This window comes from Peromyscus leucopus, unplaced genomic scaffold, assembly GCF_004664715.2.
Source record: "Peromyscus leucopus breed LL Stock unplaced genomic scaffold, UCI_PerLeu_2.1 scaffold_793, whole genome shotgun sequence".
Classification (NCBI taxonomy): Eukaryota; Metazoa; Chordata; class Mammalia; order Rodentia; family Cricetidae; genus Peromyscus; species Peromyscus leucopus.
Window position 1 is genome coordinate 1,954 of NW_023505721.1, and position 16,499 is coordinate 18,452.

The following is a 16,499-nucleotide window of genomic DNA, read 5'->3' on the forward strand; positions in this document are numbered from 1 at the left end:
CTCCTCCTCCTTCTTTTTGCCTTGAAATAAAGAAAGCACAGTACTTCTCTGACGTTTTGAGAAACCCATCAGAAAGGGGATTTTTTTTTTTTGGACTAACGCGGCCTAGGTGCATTTTACACAGGAGCCGCTAGGTGGGGGTGTAGCGGGAGGTCGCAAAACATCTTGTGCAAAGCTTCTCTTGACAGACTCCCGCGGCGGAAGAGGAAGCGGCACGTGGGGCGGTGCTCTACGGTGGCCGAGGGACAGCTGCTGTTTTCTGAGCTCTAAATCCAGAAGCTCCCGGGAAGCTGCAGTGACAGTGGTTTCTGTAGTCGGAACCCCGAGAAGGGCGCCCAGCAGCCGGCACCATGGTGAAGGAGCAGTTCCGGGAGACGGATGTAGCTAAGAAAATGTAAGACACGGCTGGGGGTGGAGGCTGAGGTCCCGGGTCCCAGAGGGTTCCAGGTGAGGGACAGTTGTGAAGAGAGGGAAGAAAGAAGTTCCAGGATGGGATTTCAGATCTTACCGGGTCCCTGAACTGCAGCAGAGAAAGTGGAATGGACCGAGCAGTGTCAGAACGTGCGTCCTGAGCCAAGATGCCACCTCCCGAAGCCCCGCGGTGACTCCTCTCAGGAACTTTTCCCTGGCACGAGGAGACAGTGTGTGCTGACCCGAGGTTGTCAACTAGAAAGTGGGTTCACAGCGGCTAGGTGCTGTTCTGGGCCTTCAGCTTCAGAGCCTAGTTATTAAACGGTAGACCCTCTTTATGGGTTTTCGGGTTTTTTGTTTTGTTTTGTTTTCCCCTGAGACAGCGTTTCTCTGTGTAGCTTTGGAGCCTACCCTGGAACTCACTCTGTAGACCAGGCTGGCCTCGAACTCACAGAGATCTACCTGCCTCTGCCCCCCAGTGCTGGGATTAAAGGCATGCGCCACCATGCCCGGCGTTTTGTTTTATTTTATTTTAAGGTAGATTCATATTCATTTATTATGGTTTTTCGAGACAGGGTTTCTCTATATAGCTTTGCGCCTTAACTGGATTCCTCTGTAGCCCATGGGCTTTGATGTACCTTTTCTCCCTCTTTGTTTCCATTGCAGAAGCCATATCTGTTTTGGAATGAAGTCCCCTGAGGAGATGCGCCAGCAGGCACATATCCAGGTTGTCAGTAAGAACCTCTACAGTCAAGACAACAACCATGCCCCTTTGTTGTATGGAGTGCTCGACCATAGGATGGTAAGGTTCTGTCCCACTCAGTATCCGACAGTTGACCCTCTGAATCAGGTGGCTTGCCATAGGGGAGGGAACCAGGGCTTCTCTCCCCCCCTTCCCCTGCATGTCTGAGTCTGAATTAGGAACTCTAGCCTTTGCCTGTGCGCCCATCTGTTTGTGAGGTGTGAGGACTGGGCCCCTTTCTTGTGCTTTCCACTAATGGTTGGGTATACTTTCCTCGAAAGGGCACAAGCGAAAAGGACCGCCCTTGTGAAACCTGTGGGAAAAACTTGGCAGACTGTCTAGGCCACTATGGGTACATCGATCTGGAGCTGCCGTGCTTTCACGTGGGGTACTTCAGAGCAGTCATTGGCATCCTACAGGTGAGCAGGGGAGACATTCAACAGTGCTTAGTCAGGGGCACTGGAGTGAACCCAGGCACTGTGAGTGAGGAGGGGTGTGTCCAGGGGAGGTTTTTTGTTTGTTTTTGTTCTTAATTTTTATTTTTCTGAGACAGTTTCTCTGTGTAGCTGGAGGAAGTTTTTATACTAAATACATGGTATCATTGCCTTAGGGTTTCTATTGCTTTGAAGAGACACCATGACCAAGCCAACTCTTATAAAGAAAACGTTATAAATGAAAACATTTCATTGTGGAGGCTTTCTTAGAGTTTCAGAGGTTCAGTACATTATCATCATGGCAGGGAGCATGGTGGTGTGCAGGCAGACATGGTGCTGGCTACATCTTAGTTTGCAGACAACAGGAAGTTGACTGAGACACTGGGCGGAATCCTGAGCATAACCTCAAAGCCCGTCCCCACAGTGACACACTTCCTCCAACAAGGTCAAACCCACTCCAACAAAGCCACACCTCCTAATAGTGCCACACCCGATGAAATTAGGGGTGCCAATTACATTCAAACGACCACAGTCACAATCTTGCATTATGTTAAATTCCTTACAGATTCTGTGATGTTTTATTTCCCTTGAGAAGTAAGAGCTGACAGAGGAGATGGCTTGGTGGGGAAAGGTACTTGATGCCAAGTCTGACACCTGACTTCAATGGCCAGGTCCCATGGTGTCCAGAAGAGAACTGACTCCTTCTGCCCTCTCCCTCCACACACACACAAGCTATAGCATCTGTGCAGACACACACACACACACTATCACACTAGAATAAGTAAATGTTAAAAGAAAAAAAAAAAACAAACAAACGAAAGCAGTAGTTTATTCGTTGCAAATAATGTTGAGCTAGGCTTAACACACACTAATCGTAGCACTCAAGCAGAAATGGAGAATTCCCAGGTCCAAGGCCACCTAGGACTGTATAAAGCTCAAATCCAGATTCCAATTGTTAAAACTCTGTACTGGTGATGTGCACCTGTACTCACAGAGCTAGAGAGGCAGAAGCAGGGAAATTGAAAATCTGAAGCCAGCAGGAGACACGTGAGTTCAAGGTCAGCCTGAACTAAATAACAAGACCCTGTGCCCAAAACGAAGGGCTGTGGATATAGTTCATTGATAAACACCTGCTTAGCATGTATAAGGCCCTAGGTTCAATTCCCCAGCACTGCCCAAAAATAATTAGTTGAAATAATATAGAAAGCACAAGAAAAAGATAGCAACAAAATCTTGCCAATCTGGCCTTGAGTACCGCCAACATTCTGAAAACACGGGCTGGCTCTATGTGCAGGTCTTGATTCATGATAATTCACTCTGTGTACACAACAAAGAGGTGACAGCAGTATTATTACATTTATTTATTTTGTGTGTATTTATGTATATGTGGGCATTCAGTGGGGGTCAGTTTTCTCCTAACTTGTGGTTCCCAGGGATTGGGCTCAGATGATCCAGCTTAGCAGCAAAGCACCTTTCCCAGTAATCCATTTTGGTAGCTCCAGAGTGGCTTTTTGTTTTGTTTGTTTGCTTGATTTTTTTTCATGACAGGATTTCTGTGTGAAGCTGTCCTGGAACTCACTCTGTAGACCAGGCTGGCCTTGAACTCACAGAGATCCGCCTGCCTCTGCCTCCTGAGTGCTGCCACCACCGCCCAGTCAGAAGTGGCAGTTTTAAAAGGGAGGAATTTTTTTGTCTCTTACCTTGGTTTCCATTCTGCTTAACCTTTAAAAGATGATCTGCAAAACCTGCTGCCACATTCTACTGTCCCATGAGGAGAAGCAGCAGTTTCTGGATTTCCTGAAGAGGCCTGGCCTGACCTACCTGCAGAAGCGGGGCCTGAAGAAGAGGATCTCAGATAAGTGCCGGAAGAAGAGCACTTGTCACTACTGTGGCGCCTTTAACGGTGAGGGGGTGCTCAGCGGCAGCCCTTCTGCCCCCTCCTTGTTTCATGGATTGGTTCTGTAGGATGTTTTAGAATCAGCCTTTTCCCTGTGAACTAGGCTTATGGGTGCAGCAGCTGGCGTGTTCCTAGAAAATGTTTCTTTCTCTTTTGATTGCTGAAGCAGTTTCATTAGACTGTACCCTTTAGCCAACATAGCTGAGACCTGACTTTTTCAATCCTTGGTAAATGAATTCACTCTTGTAGGTACTGTAAAGAAATGTGGTTTGCTGAAGATAATTCATGAAAAATACAAGACCAACAAAAAAGTCGTGGATCCCGTTGTATCAAATTTCCTGCAGTCCTTTGAGACAGCCATTGAACATAACAAAGAGGTTGAGCCACTGCTGGGAAGGGCTCAGGTGAGCTGAAAACACATGCCTTCCCTTTGCCTGCACCTCTCAAACATCATGCAGGGCACACATGTGCATACACATGCACTTGTACACATCCTTTCCCTCCTCCACGCTCCATCCCCAGTGATGTTGTCAGCTCCCCATAGTACTTCATGGAACTGTGGCAGGTGTGTGTCTGGCGCTAAGTTTATTGGAATTGGCCTTGTAACTCCATTTTTTTTTTCTGGGCTTGCTTGCTGTATTTATTTATTTATTTATTTATTTAAATTAATTAATTTTTTAAATTACACTCATGATATTCATTAATTACACTGTGATATTAATTACATTTGTGGTATTCATTGATTATATTCACAGTATTCATTCAATAATTACATTTATGATATTCATTAATTGCATTGATTTATTACATTCATGATATTATGTCTGATACTACTGTCCATTTGTGGGTTTTTTCCATCACACAAAACAAGAGATTCTGTACTTAGGAAATCATTGCTCTATATTCCTTTTTTCTTTATCTTGAGATAATGTCTTATCTTTCTGTCTCTATGAATTTGTATAGTCTATATATTTCATGTAATCCAATTCTATAGTATTTGTCCTTTCTTTTAAATGTAAAAACATTTTATGTACAACTGCAGAAGAAATAATACACAGATAGCCTGAACATAAAAACAGGTTATAATGTAAAAGTCCAGGGTTATTTTAAACAGTAAAATATTTTCTCTGTAGAAAATAGTATAAATGATAACATTTCCCAATAAGCCCTGTTAAGCCAAATGATAGATGAATTATATGTGTAAGTATTGATTAGATTCTGGGATACAGAAGAAACCTATCTTCGTCTGTTCTGAGAGCTGTGTTTTACTTAAGTTATGTAAGTGAGATTTGTATTCATCTTCCCCTTCACTGTTTGATTTACAGCAGACATTTTTCTATAGGCTAGTCCATATTCTAAAAAAGATTTTAGCCTCCTCTCCTGAAAGTACAGCCAGTATTTTCTTTCATCAGCTTGATACAGTATAAATTCTTGTTCTAATAGTGAAATGTTTCAGTAAAGCTTGCCCAGTGTTTGGGTAAAACCAAAACTTATAAGCCACAGTCATCCTAGGGTCCCCCCTGCTAGGTAGCCTCTCTGGATCTGTGGGTTGCAGTCTGATTGTCCTTTGCTTTATAGCTAGTATCCACTTAAGAGTGAGTACATACCATGTTTGTCCTTCTGAGTCTGGGTGTAACTCCATTTGTTTGCTTGTACTTCCCTTTAGTGGTTTTCTTTCCTCGTGGGCGTGGGGGAATAGACAGGGTCCAGGTGCGTAGCCCAGGATCTTCTATTCCCCTAACTCCTCAGTCTCCTGAGTCCTGGCATTACGGCTTCTGCTGCCATACCCAGGTCGTGGGTGGAGCTGCTTAGTCCAGCCCATTCTATGCCTGTCCATGCCTTTGTGGGCAGCACTGCAGTACAGGTCCTTCAGAAGAAATTGGACAGAAGTTATAGTCTGTCCCCAGAAGATGAGTGAGCACTCACACTCATGTCACACACAGTTCAAGTCCCGAGGCTGGTGACGAGTCCCTGGCTGGTGGTCAGCAGTCATGCCTGTGCATCTCTGTGTCCTGCCTGCTCGCTGTGTTCTCTCACCTGCGGTCCTGGTCTGCATCCTTCGGTAGAGCGAGTTGCAGCCTCCTCTTCCCAGTGCCCCTGGGCAGGCTGTTGTGTCACTCTGGGAGAACTGCTCTTGCTAGTAAGTGGTTTCTAGACTTTGCAGTCCTCTGGCCTTTCAGTTTCCTGGCATGCCAGTGCCCTGTCCAGCTCTGACAGATCCTCAACTGCGGTCTGGCCTCTGTTCTCTTCCTACCATTTCTCAATGCTCTTCAAGATTTCCTACCCTATTTTCTCTGATGGTAGGGAGATGTTTCTAACATTTCATTATTGAAACGTAAGATTCAGTTAATAAAATCCTCAGAAAATTTAGTAAGTAGAAAACAAGGTGCATAATGACCATTTTTTGTGCATTTGATTTTGAGACAGGGTCTTTCTATGTTAGTGGTTCTCAAGCTGTGGGTCTTGACCCCCCAGGGGTCGAACAACCCTTTCACAGAGGTCACCTGAGACCTCAAAAAACACAGATTTTACATTACAATTCATAACAATAGCATAATTACAGTCATGAAGTCCCCAAAAAATAATTTAATGGTTGGGTTGTCACCACAACATGAGGAACAGTATTAAAGGGTCACAGCATCAAGAATATTGAGAACCATTGCTCTATGTAGTCCTGGCTGTCCTGGAGCTTACTATGTAGACCAGGCTGGCCTGCCTCTGCCTCGAAAAGTAGAGACTAAAGATGTGTAACACCACACCTGGCTCTATTCTTAGGATTTTTAGATCTCTAGTAATGTGCAGAGTTCTTAGTAAGTTAGTGATTCATAGCTTAACATTTTAAATATAATATATTTGCTAATTCTTTAAGAGTTTCATACATACATACAGTATATTTTCATCATGTTCATACCCTACTCTACCCTCTAAATCCCCTCAGATCCACTGCCTATCTCTTCCCAACACGGTTAACCCACCAGGAGCCACACCCTTAAAGAGAACTGGTTCTCCCCTCCCTAAAAGCCATAAACTAGCAATGGCTCCTTAGCTAGGGTGGAGTGTTGTGAGCCCTTCCCCTCCTCCACAACATAACACTTACACTAATCAACTTAATTCAAAGGTAATATAAACTTATTAAGAAAAAATTGATTATAATATTTTTTTTATATTTTTATATATATAATATTCTTTTTATTATAATAAAAAGAAAACAAAATCAGTGGTTAGATGCTTGCAAAAGGATTTCAGTTGACTATCCAGAATCCACATGAAGTCAGGGAGCCCTTGTGGTGGTATATGCTTATAATCCCAGCCCTGGGGAAGTGGAGATGGGAAGAACCCTAGGGCTTGCTGGCTAGCTAGCCCTAGGCAAGTCTCCACCACATAGCAAGTTTGAGGCTGCATGGGATACTGTCTTCAAGAAACGCAAACATAGGGAAGGATAACTTTACCAACCCTGAGGAAACTAACCTACTATCTCCTTCCTTCTTCCTATAGGAGAACTTGAATCCCTTAGTTGTTCTGAATTTGTTTAAGCGCATCCCCGCTGAAGATGTCCTTTTACTTCTGATGAACCCAGAAGCTGGAAAGCCCTCTGATTTGATTCTCACCCGACTTTTGGTGCCTCCCTTGTGTATCAGACCCTCTGTCGTGAGTGATTTGAAGTCTGGAACCAATGAAGATGACCTGACAATGAAACTGACAGAGATCATTTTCCTAAATGATGTTATTAAAAAGGTCAGTGTTTCCCGTTAACTTGTGCATTCTGCACCACATGCATCTAGAGATGTTAGCCCACTAGAATGCAAGAAAACTCAGAGAGCAGGTTTGTTTCTGATCTTTCTGTACTCATAGCACCGGATCTCAGGAGCCAAGACGCAGATGATCATGGAGGACTGGGATTTCCTGCAGCTGCAGTGTGCCCTCTACATCAACAGTGAGCTCTCTGGCATCTCCCTCAACATGGCCCCCAAGAAGTGGACTCGAGGCTTTGTCCAGCGCCTGAAGAGGAAGCAGGGTAGGTTCCTGACAAGATCTACCATTGTTACCTACTGAGGGAGTATATGTCTGTTCAGATCCCCAGAAACAGCCCGAGCATGTAATGGGATCTATGTTGTTTTTTATTTATTTAGGACGATTTAGAGGTAATCTGTCAGGGAAGAGGGTGGATTTTTCTGGCCGAACAGTCATCTCACCTGACCCCAACCTCCGGATTGATGAAGTAGCTGTGCCAGTTCATGTGGCCAAAATTCTAACTTTTCCTGAGAAGGTAAATACCATTCAGCTGCCCAGTTCTTTGTTTCCAATCCAGTGTTTCCATTTTGATAGTTCATGCTACATATAGAGGCAAGTCCCCAGAAACCCACACAGCTTTGTGAAAATATCTCATTCCACTGTTTTTATGGTTTTAAAAATAGTCCTCTGTCTGCATATACATCTGCATGCCAGAAGGGGGCATCGGATCCCATTATAGACAGTTGTGAGCCTTACTGTGGTTCCTGGGAATTGAACTCAGGACCTCCAGAAGATCAGCCAATGCTCTTAACTGCTGAGCCATCTCTCCAACTCATTCCACTTTGTTAAACACACAACCTCTGTAACATCTACACTGGTGCAGTCATAGTTATAGCTGGTGGTTGTTGGGTTTTCATTTGTTTGTTTGTTCCAGAGGTGGAGATCCAGCCTGGGACCACGTGTGCCAGGCATGTAAACACTGGATCACTGACCTACACCCTGCTCCACACACCATGGGATCTCACTGACTCTAAGGAGACAATTCTTGTAAAATTGCTATATTCAATAATAGACTTTTCTTCCTTCCTTCCTTCCTTCCTTCCTTCCTTTTTTTTTTTTTTTTTTTTTTTTTTTTTTTAAGTGGTTTTGGTTTTGGTTTGGTTTTTTTTTTGAAAGAGGGTTTCACTATGTAGCTGTCTGTCCTGGAAATTACTATGTAGACCATGGTGGCCTTGAACTGACAGAGCTCTGCCTGCCTCTGCCTCCCAAGTGCTGGGATTAAAGGCCTGTGCCACTATGCCAGTCTCAGCTTTTTAAGTTTTTAAAGGGGTGGTGGATAAAGTACTTAAGTTACTGTGTTTGTATTCTGTTTATATTTTTAGTGTATGTGTGTGCACACATGCATCAGTGTGAGTGCACATTTACATAAGTGTGCATGTGGAGGTCAAAGGACAGATTTCAGGAGTCACTTCTTCCCACAGTGAGTTCCAGTGATGGAGCTTAGGTCCTCAAACCTGCTGGCAAGTGCTTTTACCAAACCAATGAGCCATCTCACCAGCTCTACCATATCACTGTCAGTTAGAGAGAGCTGCAGATGAAAAAAGAAAGCATTTTATATCTGCAAAAGAATCAGCTGTTTGTTTTATGAATTTTAATTTTTTTTTTCCCCAGTGCTAGAGATGAAACTGGGGCCTCATAGCTGGGAGGCCAGCTGACCTCATCCTAAGCCCATTCAGCAGTGTTTTAAAACAAAAGGGCATGTCCGTCTACCTCAGGCTTTCCCCAAACACCAAACGCACTCAATCCATGATCAGTTCAGTCAGTGTCACCTAGCCATTCTGGTTGGCACATTTTGGTGATGGGAGCATTTGAGATGAGTGACAGTTTTGGGGTGTTGTCTTTGGAGTGACCCTTGTATCATGCTTGGTGTTTATGAATGCATCCATTCCACTTTCTATGCCACAGCTTTTTTCCGCTACTGACAACACTTTCAACACCTTTGTTAGTTTAATCCTCACATTCTACAGTATTTCAGTGAAAACATTTTCTTAAACAGTGGTATAAAAAATAGGCAATGCTTCCCATTTGTTTGTACATTTTGTAGTCTAGCCATCCAGAAACTTCTGATCACAAAATTGTCAAAATAATAAAAATAATCAGTTCTTCTTCCTAGTTATTTTTCTCGGTATGGTTGTTAGTTTTTAAACTGTGAAATGATTGAGTCAAAGAGTCTGATCATTTGAAAGCTGTTTCTCTTCACCCAGAAAGCCTGCAGCAGTCTGCATTCAGTTCATACTCTGAGTATAAGATGGTGGATACAGTGTCCCCCACCCTTACCTCCATATGGAGACTTAGACCACCAGAGGGCCTGGTAATAAAAGCTTGCTGATTAGCTGCATGCCTGAGGTTTATAGACAGTCTGAATTATCAATGCTTGTCATAAACCTGTTCCAAGTGTCCTCATTTGAATGAAGAATTCTTTCCCATTAAACAATTGACCAAGAAGTTACAGAGCCTGGCTGGAGCAGACAACAGCTCATGTTACTGCTGCCATATCTTTTGAGCCTTAGAGCCTGGTGAAAATTGGCAGATGAAGTTGCCACACATTGCATTCACAGTACTGTATAGTACAGTACACATGGGGAGACTAAAGACCAAGAAAGACTTAGCCAAGCCTCTTTAGATCAAGGCTTTGTCTGCCAGTTTGCTGTTCTTGCAACTTTAGTCACCACTGGGGGCCACAGCTGCCCTGTGGTAGCTCTCTACTCTTAGAACCTATACAGTGAACAACTGAGTACTGTCGGCTAACTTAGAGAAAGGAAAGACTGTCTCACTGTGTTTTTATCACGGTCCTGTAGGTGAACAAAGCAAACATCAATTTTTTGAGGAAATTGGTTCGAAATGGCCCTGATGTTCACCCAGGAGCCAATTTCATCCAGCAGAGACACATGCAGATGAAAAGGTAATGCTTTCCCAGTTGTGTGGGATTAACCTGCCTGAGAGTACTGTTAACCAGAACCATGGAATGCATTCTAGGTACACTGACGGGCATTTTGGCGTGTAGAATGTAGATGTTTAAATTGAGTAGTCCTGTGTCTGTCATTGTCTCTGATCACTGCATATGCATGAAGTATTGTTCTCTTACATGTGACATTATTAGACCTAGATACACAGACTCGCTTGAGATACAAACGGCTTGTTTTCTATGTCACTGGGCTCTTGAGGATCTCTCATTGGTGCTCATTTCACCAAGTTTGGCTTGCACAGCCAGGTGAGATGACCACCAGTGGCTTATGTCATGAGGGTTTTAAGGATCCCATAGAAGAATGAATATTACTGTATTTCTATGATTATAAAACAAAATACTTTCATATTTTAACATCCATCTCTCCTGGATCTGGAGACTGAATCCAGGGCTTTCAGGATGCTAATCAAACACCTTGTGTACTGCTGAACTGTACCTCCAATTCCCAGCACCCTCTTACTAAAAATAGGGTCTTGCTGGGTGCTGGTGGCCCACACCTTTAATCCCAGCCCTCAGGAGGCAGAGGCAGGTGGATCTCTGTGAGCTCAAGGCCAGCCTGGTCTACAGAGTGAGTTCCAGGACAGCCAGGGCTGTACAAAGAAACCCTATCTCAAAAAAAGAAAAGAAAATGGAGCCATGTATGGAGGCACATGTCTGTTGTCCCAGCACTTGGAAGGCTAATGCAGGAGGCTCATAGATTCCAGGTCAGCCTGAGCTACATAGGGAGATCTTGTCTCAAATAAGTCAGTAAGTTTGTAGCGTCTTAGATTAGTTTAAGTGTTATAGACATCAGTTTCATTGTGAGTGGGAGAAATGTGTCGAGAGAACTTGGTTCAGAGACCATATGTATGTGTGTATCCTGCACTCTCAGGTTCCTGAAGTATGGAAACCGGGAAAAGATGGCTCAGGAGCTCAAGTTCGGCGACATCGTAGAGAGACACCTGATAGATGGAGATGTGGTGTTATTCAACCGGCAGCCCTCACTACACAAACTGAGCATCATGGCCCATCTGGTGAGTGTGAGTTTGCTGCTCTTAGTTCCTGCTGAGTGGGAACTTACAGGGTCTACTCAGAGCTGAATTCTGAACAAGTGAAGTTAAAATTGCTGGAACTCTCAAAGTTTTGTAACTTTGAACTTTCTATTTCTCTTTCTGTTTAAATAAGACTTGTTTTTTTTGGGGGGGGGGAGGGGGAAGGTTGTTTTGTTTGTTTGGGTTTTATTTTTTTGTTGTTGTTGTTGTTTTCAATACAAGATTTCTCTGTGTAACAGTCCTGAGTGTCCTGGAACTGGCTTTGTAGACCATGCTGGCCTCAAACTCATTGAGAGCCTCCTGTTAGCAAACTGCAAAAGCTCTGGGTTTGGTGTCCCAGGTTTCGGCACCAAATGTTAGTAAATTGATGGCTGAAACTGTGAGGAGACAGTTCAACCCTAGAGGGCGAGGTATCCCGGACACCTCAGAGCTACTTAGGACAAGAGCTCTGCCCTGAAGGTGTCCCGGACGCCTGAAGCTGTTTAGCACAGCAGTGATGGCTGAACTGGAGACAGTTCAGCCCTAGAGGGCGAGGTTTACTAACATTGGTGCCAAAACCTGGGATGCCAAACCCAGAGCTTTTGCAGTTTACTAACCCCTCCTGCCTCTGCCTCCTGAGTACTGGGATTAAAGGCATATGCCACCACTGCCCGGCAATAAAACTTGTTTAAACCTTTCAATTTAGTGTGTGTTTGCATTTATGCCATGATGCGCATGTGCAGTTAGAGAACAAGTTGCAGAAATTGATTCTCTTCTTCTTCCAGGTGCCTCCCAGAGATAAAAGTCAGGTTGTCAGGAGTAAAACTTGGATTTTGACTTTATTTCACCTTCATTTTATATATACATATGTGTGGGTGGGTGTGTCTGATGTATGCCACATGTGTGCAGGAAGTCCAGAAGAGGTCATGGGATCCCCTGGACTGGGATTGTAGGCAGTTGTGAGAGGCCTAAAATGGGTGTTGAGAAGCAAACTGGAAGTGCTCTGGAGTAGCAAGTACTTCGAACCTCAGAACCATCACCAGCCCTCCCTTCAGTGTTTTTAAGATGTGAGGTATAAGGTTCATACACAACAGTACTGTGGCACAGATCTAATTGAGAGTTGATATGAAAATCCTGGAATGGTTTCATTTGGCAAAGAAAAATATGTGTGTTGTGTACACAGCTTTATATAAAATAGACAAAAAATTGATTTGGTTTACTTTTACCTGTTAATTTAGCAACTAAAGCTAGGTGGTGGTGGTGCATGCCTTTGATTCCAGCACTTGGGAGGCAGAGGCAGGTGGATTTCTGTGAGTTTGAGGTCAGCCTGGTCTATGGTGTAAGTTCCAGGACAGCTAGGACTGTTAAACAGAGAAACCTTGACTTGAAAAAACAAAAAATTTGAAAGGAAACTTAGCCCCTAAAATGCTGAAGAGACTTGCACAGTGGGTCTCTTGCAGAGTGTTGAGTGCCACAGGCTTAGGGGCAGCATGACTTGGGAGAACGCTGAGGGCTGTGGGCCCCTGCAGACGTGGCTTCACTGCTGCTACTGCTTTTCATCCCTGTGAACTTGAAATGCGCCTAAAGGCTCACCAGATTCAGCCTCAGCTATTTGCAGGGCTGATGCATAGATGGTGCTGGTTATTGCTCTTGGCTTGTTTAGGAATGTTCATGTGATCTGGCCACCCCATACTTGCTGATGCTTAGAAGATTGAAATACTTGAGGGTATACAGGGATCCCCAATTTCTAATTTCTTTCTGTTCTCATTCATTATCCAGGCTTCTTTTTTTAAAAATTATTTAAAAATTATGTGCATTGATGTTTTGCTATGGTTCCCCTGAAACTGGAGTTACAGATAGGTGTGAGCTGCCATGTGGGTGCTGGGATTTGAACCCAGGTCTTCTGGAAGAGCAATCAGTACTCTTAATCACTGAACCATCTCTCCAGTCCCATCCATACTTCTTTTAATGAAAGTATTTCCTCTGCTGTTAGGGCAGTGGCTCACCTTGAAGAACAGTTCACAAAGGAAAGACAGTACACACGGCTGGTTCTTTTCCCTTCATTATCAGTCTGGGGAGTTGAGACTCACTGACTTCCGAGTTCCTTACTTGATAGGCTTAGGATTCCCGACTTGTGGCTTCCCCTGTTATAGACTCAGTAGGAAACTTTATTAATACTTGAGGAGTGTGGACTGTACACATTGTCCCGGTGTGGCCTCATAGTGTGTTAAATTTGGCTTGCTTGACTAAATCTACCAGTGATTTGTGTTAACCACAACAGAAGAAATAGAAGTTTACTTCCTTAAAGTGCCTAGTTTTCTAGGCAATGTTTGTTTTTTTCCTCATGGCTTGAAACAAGGAAGCTTTTGGGTGCTCATATTTTGTTTTGGTGTTCTACAGGCCAGGGTCAAGCCCCACCGGACCTTCAGATTTAATGAATGTGTCTGCACCCCCTACAACGCAGACTTCGATAGGGATGAAATGAACCTTCATCTTCCCCAGACAGAGGAGGCCAAAGCAGAGGCCCTTGTTCTCATGGGGGTAGGTACTGGGGTATTATTGCCTATGAAAAGGGCCCACATGGAAGAGCTGTGCAGGTACCAATGCCAGAGAAGCCGGGCCTTCCTGTTCTCACACATGCTACAAGGCTTGGGCTCTTCTGTCTCATTTTCTCATTGGTTCCCTTTGAGCCTTTGAACAGTCTTGAATATAGTAGCTAAAAGTGAGTTAGTCACAAGTGCTTTTTAGGGTGGGATGACATTTTCTAATCTATACTTTTGATTCTTGGGAGAAAATATATCCATGTATAACAGCTATGAACTAGCTGGGAGGTGATGGCACATGCCTTTAATCCCAGCACTCTGGAGGCAGAGGCAGGTGGATCTCTGTATTTGAGGCCAGCCAGGCCTAAAGAATGAATTCCAGGAGACCCAAGGCTACACAGAGAGGCTACTCTGTCTCAAAACAAACAAACACCCAGCCCAACAAAATAATAAACTAAACTAAATAGCCTGAATGGTGGTACATTGCATGCCTGTAATCCCAGCAATTAAGAACCTGAGCTGCAAAGTGAGCCCCAGCCCACTGGAGGCAGAGACAAGAACATTATGATTTCAAAGCCAGCATGGACCACATGATTCTGTCTCAAAAAAAAGAAAAAAAAATTGTGCACCAGTGCCAGTATGGGTATTGTGGGAGAAGAGCCTTACTAAGTGGATTGCCCAGTATATTGTAAATGAAAACTTTCCCAAAGTGTATTATGTGCCACTTTGGCCTCTTAAAGGGCACTAGACTAATTATTTTTGAGACTGCTGTGGCTGCAGAAGTTCTATGCTGGGGGAGTTCATGCTGCTCTTAGGAGTTGGTCCCTACCTTTTGTTCCATCCACACTGCTCCTACATCCTGCTCCACATGGCACTGTTGGATGTCTACAGTGTAGGGCTCCATACTAGTAATCCCTGACTGTTGACAAGTACAGCTTTGGACTTGTGGATTTTAATTGAGACCTGGGTGTGTTGCCCATGTTGGCCTTGAACTCATGAGCTCAAGTGATTCTCCTGCCTCAGTCTCCCTAGTGGTCAAGAGTATACACGTTATACTATATCTGGCTAGAGTATTTTTCCCTCTGGCCTACATTTCTACATTATAAGCTCACCCATATATGGTTGTAAGTATTCACTATTGCTACCCACAAAAACCACTTGTAGGGACAGAGTGTGGCTATAACCCTTACTTCATTCCCAGCCCCACTAAAAGTAAATGAGTAAATAAAATCCAGTTACTCTTGACAACTAAACCACACTCCCAGCCTTCTCAGTTCCTGGTTGAGATGGGCTTGCTCTGTAGCCTAGGATAGCCTAGAACTCTCTGTGATCCTCCTGCATCTACTCCTAGCACTAGGATAACAGACATGAGACACCACACTTAGCCACGGCCTCTATCACGGATGTATTATGTTAGCCTTTTATTGACTGAGGCCTTAGTCCATGGGTTAGTTGTGGGGTTTTGGATTGTCTGTATTTGTAGTTTTTTTTTTTTTTAAGCCAAAAGCACATGCTGTTTTTGTAATTAGAAATAATATTAAAATGTTATCAGGAATAAAAGCCACCATTTGGATTCAGTCAGTTAAACTCTGCCTGTCAGGAGCCATACCACTGCTATTTTGATATAAGATCTTATTGATTAAAATAACAACCATAAACTACAGGCTTGAACACTTGGGGTGGAATGGTCCCTTGTTCCATCTGAACACATCTTTTGAGTTTCACTGGAGACATTTTGACAGCAGCAGTTCTCAGTAAGGTCTGTAGGGCCCAGCATGGATGTGGGCCCAGAGAACACAGATTTACAAAATCATGAAACCCTACCCCATGTCCCTACTAATGTGAGGCCACCTGCCATCTTCCCTCTGAGAGGGTCCCTAAACCTAGCTGAGTGTGTCGTGGCCACTCCAGATGTAGCGTCATTACCCTGTGAGGGCTCACAAATGGGAAGTAAAAGGTCTTTGCCTGACAGGACCTTGGACATGGTAAGGAGGCCCAGAAAACCCACAGACTCACAGGAGCACCTTCACAGCCTCTCATGAACATTAGAAGATTTCCGCTCTGACAAGGAACTTCTGCTTGCTCTCAACTGTTGTTAGAACTTAACAAGAGAAGTTACTCAGTTCTGTCATTGTGGAGAAACATGGACTTGGTTGATTTCAGAGATACAGCTCTCACAGAAGGGAATGTTCTTAGCTGGGCTTGTCTACACACTTGTTAACACTGCGCTCAAGAAGTTGAGGCAGGAGAATCACTCTGAGTTCCAGGGAGCTAGGCTACATAGTGAGTTCTAGGCCACCTGGGCTACAGAGTGAGCCCCTACTGGGGACTTTTCTTTTCCCTTGATCAATAAGGCAACTGCAAGATAGTAAGAATGCTGGGGTGGAGACCTCTCAGCTCAGCAGTCATGTGATGCCTACAGTCATGTGATGCAGACCTTCAGGCTGCACTGTCCAGCCAGAGGGGCTGACTTGTGCTTGTTTCTCTTTCAGACCAAAGCAAACCTTGTGATCCTGAGAAACAGGGAGCCACTCATTGCTGCCATTCAGGACTTCCTAACAGGTGAGTGTTACCTAGAAAGGAGGCTTTGGCTTCCCAGGCACAGTGATTCAGACGATGGCCTGAATGCTTGCTTATCTGTACTTAGGAGTCTTCCTACTTTTAGTTTGACACAGGGTGCCCCTGGGTGGCTCAGCTGGTCTGGC

General features: G+C 44.1%; 1 protein-coding gene across 1 annotated transcript in view; it reads left to right on the forward strand.

Annotated features, from left to right (window-relative positions):
• The first annotated feature begins 221 nt into the window (after positions 1 to 221).
• Positions 222 to 16,499, forward strand: part of LOC114709615 (DNA-directed RNA polymerase III subunit RPC1) — a 42,188-nt gene continuing 25,910 nt past the window's right edge. Inside the window, 12 exon segments of the mRNA XM_028893558.2 lie at positions 222 to 394; positions 1,078 to 1,213; positions 1,435 to 1,572; positions 3,319 to 3,490; positions 3,734 to 3,888; positions 6,980 to 7,219; positions 7,337 to 7,499; positions 7,615 to 7,751; positions 10,075 to 10,178; positions 11,113 to 11,254; positions 13,652 to 13,792; positions 16,287 to 16,356. Of these exon segments, the coding sequence (XP_028749391.1) occupies positions 351 to 394; positions 1,078 to 1,213; positions 1,435 to 1,572; positions 3,319 to 3,490; positions 3,734 to 3,888; positions 6,980 to 7,219; positions 7,337 to 7,499; positions 7,615 to 7,751; positions 10,075 to 10,178; positions 11,113 to 11,254; positions 13,652 to 13,792; positions 16,287 to 16,356 (1,642 nt within the window). The 5' untranslated portion in view covers positions 222 to 350.